The 8,418-nt window shown below is 40.9% G+C and overlaps 1 protein-coding gene across 1 annotated transcript; it reads right to left on the reverse strand.

Moving 5' to 3' along the window:
• Nucleotides 1-3,865: 3,865 nt before the first annotated feature.
• LOC308094189 (uncharacterized protein) lies at nucleotides 3,866-8,152 on the reverse strand (the record flags this gene model as incomplete). Its single annotated transcript, XM_080440679.1, has 4 exons — nucleotides 3,866-4,021; nucleotides 4,833-4,953; nucleotides 6,588-6,793; nucleotides 7,649-8,152. 4 exons carry the CDS (start codon nucleotides 8,150-8,152, stop codon nucleotides 3,866-3,868), a joined length of 987 nt encoding a protein of 328 aa, XP_080296805.1.
• Nucleotides 8,153-8,418: the final 266 nt, after the last annotated feature.

Genomic DNA, 8,418 nt, shown 5'->3' on the forward strand with positions numbered 1-8,418 from the left:
TTAGGGTTAGTGAGGGTTTAAAATGCTCATGTTAATTGCATGGTCTTCTTTCTCTCAAGTTCAGTCTTCTATGTTTCTATGGCTTATTGTGCATATTACTTATCATTGCTTCTTTCTTATTTCTTTCTGCATTCCCTGGCCCCGTATTATCGCTGCTTGCAGCTATATTATATGATTATTTTTGGGGGTCCCCAGTTCAAATATGATTATTTTGGAGGGTCGCGGCCTGAAAAGGTTGAGAACTACTGGTCTAGAGGAGAACCTGACACTGACAGAACTGCGTATAGGGTCTGTTATGACAGCGATGATGTCATTTACTGACTCAGCTGTCCTACACATAAACCTATACATAATGGCACACCAGAGCAGGTGGGTAAACATACTGTACATATGTCTTGCACTGGAGCTTCTTGGAGCTCTCAGCAGCAGCCTCATGCAGTCATTATAAGCCACGGTGAGTCATCTGATGCTGCCTTGTCTGTAGCGACACCAGGTGGGCAGTATACAGTGGTGTACAAAAATATCTAAATAGAGAGATTAGCACATGCTAAATTTGCGACACAACATGTTTGCTTGAGCTTCTGATGCTGCTTATAGAGGTCCTTGTCATCGGAAAGGTCATTGAGATAATATGGCCCAGTAATCTCACTGCACACACTAAGGGCAGTGCCATAAAGATAGAAGTCAAGAAAGGTTGATTGTCTGTCTTCCCTACTTAGGAGGATCATGATCTTACTCTGTCAATTATATGAAGATAAAATTGAAAATTGGTCAAGTGCTCCTTTAGTACAGTTACAAATTCAATTCATGTTAAAGGAGCACTTCACCCACTTTCAACCTTATCTTCGTATAATTGGTCCTCACTAATGCTAATTATAAGATGACACAATTTCCATCTACTCACTCTGTCTCATTGGTGGGTTAAGAACAGTTCAGAAACCTACCTACCAATGACACTGATGGTATTCCAAGCTAATAGAAACAACAGCCTCTCTCTTCCAGGAAATAGCATACTGAAATAGAAGGCATTGTTCTTACATCGGTTAAAAAAAGAAATTGTTTGAAATGACGGTTCACAAACCTGCCTACCAATGACACCATCGGTAGGCAGGTTTGTGAACCGTCCACAGCCCTCCACTGAGACACAAAGCAAATAGACAGAAATGGTGCCATCTGCATTAGTGAGGACCAATTATATGCAGATAGGTTGAAAATGGTGAAGTGGTCCTTTAAGCTGCAATCACCAACTTGCTCTACCTGCGTGCGGTAAGCGCCCAGTAGCTCCTCCAGGGGGAAGGTCAATCGAAATGAGCCGTATCTCGAACTGTCCAGGAAGGCAGGCGAGGTGGCAAACCGCTCCAGAAAGGGCTGCTGTGCGGCGGCTTGTTCCTGCCTTTTCTGGATAACCTGTCATCCAGAAGACGTTTCTCAGCTCCACCAGAGCAGGTCCATGTGATTTGGATCCTTAGGATTCTGTTCTTCAAGTTCAACCTCTTCTTCATTAGCAGACGGTGCAAGGGAACCACCTTCAGATGCGATCTCAAACAGTGCATTTGTGTCATGATGCAGATTAGTAACACGGAACTCTGGCCGGGGGTAGAGTGGGATGTTCTCTTTGAATAAGTACTGGTTGGGTATGCCTTGTACTTCATCTTTCAGCTCTGTCAACTTTAAGTGTTGGCCCTTTATGAAGATCTCCTTTCATCCTCTCCTGTTCACACGTTCTTCCATGGTTGATGGTTGAGAGAAAAAGAGACGCACAAGGAAGTGTTTCACTTTCAAACCTAAACTGTCACTCTCCACAACTCAGTCCCCTTTTCCTGTCTCTCTACCATAGGTGGATGATGAAACAATGGGCCCCTGGGCCACAGACTGGTAAAAGGCCCCCCAACAGGTCCACTAACTTGCGGTCAACACCACAATAACTATTGCGAGGATCTACAGTGCAACATGCAACTGTCCCTCGGCTTGGTAGATAGTTTAATGATGATACAGTTGAGTTTCAAATAGATGCTGGTTTATTTCTCCGGAGCACTGTAGAAAAGAAAAATGACGCAATATGTATTAACATCAAGTCTATAGTATCACAAAATACAATAAAGTCATTAAACAAACCATTGACTAAAAATAAGCTTCAACTTAACAAATAATATACTTCTTAAATGGTACAAATTAATCTTTGTAAACAAACAGAAAGACATAACACATCTGTTGTAGCCTTATATCAAGACTCTCGCAGATGTATTTTATCGATTTTGATATTTATCAAAAATGTCGGAAAAGAAATGTAAGGCTACGTCTGTTGCATAACTTGTATTCATCATGGCATGGCATTAATGTGGTTACATAACTTACATTAGCGCAATAAAAACCTCATTCTGCCTTCCAAGGGGTGTTAATCTTTTTTAAATATAACTTATTTATCTCTGACAAAAGTTTGTTTTGGCCTAGCTATCGCCATCTTGGTTCTCTTTTCTTTTCACAATGTACATACTTGACTGAATGCACAGAATTTGTTTGGGGAAACTCCACCACCTAGCAAACCATTTGTAAACTACACACAAAACAGTCTCAAAACGTAGCAACATAAACAAACCATGGCATCACAAAGTAGATAACCAGCAATCGATCAATAAAGATGAACTATAACTGTATAGCAAGTATCAATAACCTTTGGTTGGTGGCATTTACACAACATGCATAGGCTGCACTACCCAGCATGCCAACATCATATTAACACAAACAGAATTTACAGATTCCAATGCAGTTTTGCACTTGCTTTTGGCATGCCCCTCTAAAGTCCTCCCATAGATAAACTTGTGGTATAAGACATGCACTTAGATATGACGATGGTTTCTTTGTTGTGGCATCTGCAAAGTGAATGTATACTTTTCCTTCAGTTTTCAGTGGGACTTATGAGGCTTTTCCTTCAGTTGTAGGTAGGACTTTTGGGGCTCTGATTGACATGAAAGCCCTTTGGCAAGAAATTTGGGCCCTGAACTCTTGGGCCCGTGCGGTAATACACCCCTGCTCTCTACACTGTAACCATCAATAAAAGACAGAAAAAATATCTTGAAAGCCACCATTGTACAATTAAAAAAAATCATGCAGATTGTTATGTTCAAGCTTCTGTCACATTGAGTGGATAATCTCATCACAAAAATATAGTCAGTTTAGGTTCTGTAGGGCTGGTAATATTAACCAGTGGTGGACCGTAACGAAACACATTTACTCAAGTTTGTTTCCAACGTTTGCAAAGATCTATGAAAAACGTACTTAAAGAGTTGTGTATGCAATACTTTACTGATTCATCTCTCACTCTTGAGTTTAAACAACAAGTACACATTTAGCATGCAGTGGCAAATTTGCACAACAGTGGGCTATATAGTGGAGAAACATTACTGACAACTGTACTGGAGTCATCTCGAGTGGCATAGATGAATCACTCTACATTATATAGAGTATTATCAGCATCTGAAAATACTGGGTTATTCCAAATACTTGAAGGACTACTTGACCCATTTTCAACCCATATTCATACAATTGGTCCTCACATGCTCATTATTACAGGGTCACATTTCTGTCTACTCGCTCTGTGTCTCAGAGGTGAGCTGTGGGAATAGGTAGGTTTGGTCATTTATCACCCTTTCAAACATTTTATTTATTGATGCAAGATAATGGCTTCTATTACAGTGTGACATCTTTCCAGTAAAAGACTAGTTTCTATTAGCTTGGAATCCCCATTGGTGAGGTCACTAGGCAGGTTTTATTTCTGAACTGTCCACAGCCCACCTCTGAGACACAGAGAAAGTAGACATAAATGGTGCCATCTTATAAGCATTAGTGAGGGCCAATTGCATGAAGATTAAAAAAGTGGTATGGGGTAATAAGGCCAGTACGCCTCAACCAGCTCCTGAGCGTCTTCGTAACTGTCAAACTCGTCAGATGGGGAGACGGTGGGATGGCCTGGCTCACAGAAACGCAAGTAGCTTCTCAGGCGATTCATGTCAAAGGTCAGCCTCTAAATAACAAAAGAACAAAATATGAGATTTAACAGAACAGGCCAAAATAGATTGTTGCAACAAATATATTCTGTAATATATCTCAGTTTTCCTAAGTTGGTATATTTGTTTATAATTATATTATTTTGTGACTAGTAATATAGAAGAGTAGTATATTAATAAGTTAATACTGATGTACTTTGCATTAATTAGTCAGAGCTCAATATTGTGGATTAAGATTCAGTTCGTTTTTAAAGTGGGTTGGCTAGTTTTAGTTTATTATTAGTTTTAGTGTTAGTTTTAATATTGCTATTGTAATGGGGTAGTCAGGGGCAAGATTTAACAAGGTCAGAAAAATAGCATATCTATAATCTCAAGTTTATAAGCCATTTCATATTTTGTGATTTTAATTTGTTTTGTAAATACAACACAGTTTCAGTTAGTCATCGTTTCTCTCTTTTATTTTTTTCCCCAATTTTTTTTTCTATAATAACCCTGCTTTATAATAATGTAGTACTAACAGAAGGGATTTAAGCAAACTCATGCCCTCTCTCATGCATAGAAGGATTTGCATATATCTATGAGTCCATTCCTCATACGAGTCAGTAATTGAAATGGATGATTTTCTTACTGACCTGCGTGATCACATACATACAGTACATACAGGATTAGGATTATTTTCCATTCATTTATGTTAGAATGTCAATGCTCATCACCTCAGGTCAAATTAAAACTATCAATCTATTGTTCAAACTTTCTGAGAAATACATTTATTAAAATGTGCATTATTCATTCAGCTTTGTATTACAGAATATAAGTGAGAGTTCATACCTCTGAATCTGGCAAGTGGAAAGCCACAGCCACATGATCCCATACATAGGACTTGTGCAGAGGCTCAGAAAGGAGGTGAGCCACCATTTGGTTCTGATATGGCTTACGAACCAGCTGGAACCTGTTTAAAACATAGAGGGACAGAGCAAAGTGTAAAATTAATTTATGTTGGTATAGTTGACATAAGGGCGGAAACTATCATAAAGGACTGTTGAAATATCTAAATTTGAGGAAATGTGGAAACAATTATTTATTTCACATAGCTTGTGTAAATAAGCAGCACACAATCTGTGCTTCTTGCAGCATGTCCTAGCGGCAAAAACCTACTGCAATATCAAGGTTCTTCTTTGCTTGGCCGATGGTGATGATCACAGATTATTTATTGGCCAATCTTGATTGGTACAGACATAGCTGGAAAAAAGGTGAATTGTGTGCACAGTCAGACCAAATGAGTTCAGGGGCAGGGTAAAAAAAATTGATAATTTTTTTTTAAAAAGTCCAAACACTGAATAACAAGATCCCAATATGTGATTATTCAGGATGCATAATACGGGATGCCTAGGTCTATTTGGACCAAAATGTCTTGTAATGACATCTGGAGGGGAACCATAGATTAACTCCTGCCACAAGAATGGGGAGAGAGTGATGATGTTCCTGTACAAATGGACATACCACTAGCTCCATAGTGACTCCTACAAGTCACCCGATACACCTGCAAGACAGACGGCAGTAGCCTGAGGTTAATCTCTCAAGACAGATTCTGCCAATGTCAGCACCACTGCCCTAAAGATGTAGTGTTGTTAGTAGGAATAAACACAGAAGCACCTGGGAGGATGCCAACAGCAGAATCTGTCAGAACCACTGCCCAAAAAAATTAGCGTTGTTGCTAGTAGGAATAAACACAGAAGCACCTGGGAGGAAGTAGACTAAGAAGGGGGAGGAGCCAACGTGAGTTCCTGTTTCTACACCTCTGGTGCCCCAGAGGTAAAAACAAAGAATGGGTTCCCAGATTGGCCTGAGGTGCACACGCAAGAAATGTGACATCAAGTTGTCTGTTGCATGGGATGCAGGAAGAGTGGGCACCTAAACATTGTGGGCACCTCAACGTTAAATTGGCATTTTTTCCAAAAATAAATAATTTTCACCTTTATTTATTCGGACCTAAATTTACCCTTCAACTTCTTGCTTAAACTTTATGCCCATAATGACTGGCTAGCCACATGTTTTGTAGCAGTTGTAGAAATATTAGGCCTTAAATGCCAAATGTTCAAATCATGTATAGGCTACTTTACATTACTTCAGCCCAATTTTTCAAATTCTTTATCATTTTAATTTTTTGGGAAAAATAGCCAATTTAAGGGTTCACATTCATCTCAGGGCTGCATGTGACGACAAAGATGAGCCAGAAAACTTACACTGACGATGACCAGCAATCAGAAATCATACCGATCATGAATGGTGATTGGTGCCAATTTGGCTTTCACCAATATTTTTATAAGTAATATAGGCTGGTTCTGGCACACATTGCGTGTTAGGGGGGGGTCCTGAAGTAGTCTCAGGCCCAGGGGCCCATTGACTCGGGAGGGAGCTGTCCCTACATTTATACTACTTTATTAATCCAAGTTACCAAATCAATTATTTTATAATTGACTAAATCAATTAGTTTGATTAACTGTTGCATCCGTTATTGACGGATTTGACACGTCTCTCACACACACACACACACACACACACACACACACACACACACGCTACCTGTGTCTCTCACACATGGCCTCAGGCCTCCAGATGATCTGGCCATCCTTGTAGGCACAAACTGCATGTGGGCTGTCATCCAGCAGAGGGTACTTGTTGAAGATGTCGTTGTAGAAGTGGCTATGGACCACCACAGAGTACACCACCTCTTGTTTGTACAGCACCGTTTCATAGACACGCAGAACTGGTTCTGAGCCTACACACATCTAGGAAGGAAGGGGGAAATGTGTTAGGTGGAGATTAGATAGATAGATGTCTCAATTACAATATATGGTCAGCTGCCTGTGCCATGTATGTAATGCATTTAGGATATAATACGGTAGTGGGTGGGAGTGGGGGTCCTGCCTTAATAAATGTGTGTGTCAGGTTGTTTGTCCGTGTGTGTGTGTGTGTGTGTGTGCACAGCTGCCTATGGGAACGTAGGCAGACAACATAACAAAGCTTTATTTGTCTTTTGTTCATAAGCCTAGTTGTCTATGGTTCATAAGCCTAACTGCCAGTCACACTTCATATAAGATACAGAAGTGTGGAAATTAAACATGAGCAAGACCTCACTAGTAGGCCTACTACCTGTCTGAAGAGATAAAACAAACACAGGTCACAGCATGCTCAGCTGTAGACCCTATTATAAATTACATCTAAAAAATCACACCCTGTGTGAAGTGGGCGGTGTCTTGCTAGCTAATCACAATACTGAATGGAGTCAACCAATCATGTACAAAAGATAAATAGATTTATTGAAACACTTTATGATGGACGAAACCATAACTTAAAAAAAACAAATGTATGGTTTAAGTTATGGTTTCTTATATAGGACTATGCACATGTGTCATGTGACACTGGCCAATCAGTCCTGAATAGATTGTGATTGGCCAATCACGGTGCAGGGTTAGGCGGGGTAAATTTTTGGCCAATCACAGCGCAGGATAATTGTACAAATTTCCAAACCTCACTTATAGGGGCGGTTTCACCGCCCAAAAATAAAGCTGCTAGCTGCATTAAGTAGGCAGACATAGCTGCATTAATACAATTACCAACTCAGACTGAGTGTGTTTATCTACCTGCTTGCGGTAAGCATCCAGTAGTTCCTCCAGGGGGAAGGTCAGTCGATACGAGCCGTATCTCGAAGTGTTCAGGAAGGCAGGCGAGGAGGCAAACCGCTCCAGAAAAGACTGCTGTGCGGCGGCTTGTTCCTCCGTCCTGTCGGGATAGGTGTCATCCAGAAGACGTTTCTCAGCCGACCCCATGTCCCACTGCGGGACAGAGAGGCTCCACCAGAGCAGGTCCATGTGGTGCGGATCCTTGGGATTCTGTTCTTCAACCTCTTCAGTGGCAGACGCTGCCAGGAAGCCCTCCTCAAGTGCGATCTCACATAGTGCATTTGTGTCATGATGCAGATGTGTGAACCTGAACTCCGGCCGGGGGTAGGGTGGCATGTTCTCTTTGAATAAGTATTGGTTGGGTATGCCTTGGACTTTAACTTTCTCTTTCAGCTCTGTCAACTTCAAGTGTTGACCCTTCATGAATATCTCATGATATCCTCTCCTGTTCACACGTTCTTCCATGGTTAAGACGGTTGAGCCGCTAAAGAGACGGACAATAAGTGAACTTCAGTTCCTCTTCCCAAGAACCTAATCAAGGTCCACTGATAGGTGGAGCAGCTGTGTTTATAAGGCCAGGCCAATCAACCAAGTAGCCAATCAGTGGCAGTGTCAATCAGACAGGAGGAGACCAACTGTGAGGAGCAGGGGGAGTTAGTTAAAGCACAAACAATTATGAGACTTTAATACCAAAGGGTTATTTATTTTTGCTGTTGTGTGCATCCATGGAA

Source organism: Gymnoscopelus braueri (assembly GCF_963280865.1).
Source record: "Gymnoscopelus braueri genome assembly, chromosome: 2".
NCBI classification, from domain to species: domain Eukaryota; kingdom Metazoa; phylum Chordata; class Actinopteri; order Myctophiformes; family Myctophidae; genus Gymnoscopelus; species Gymnoscopelus braueri.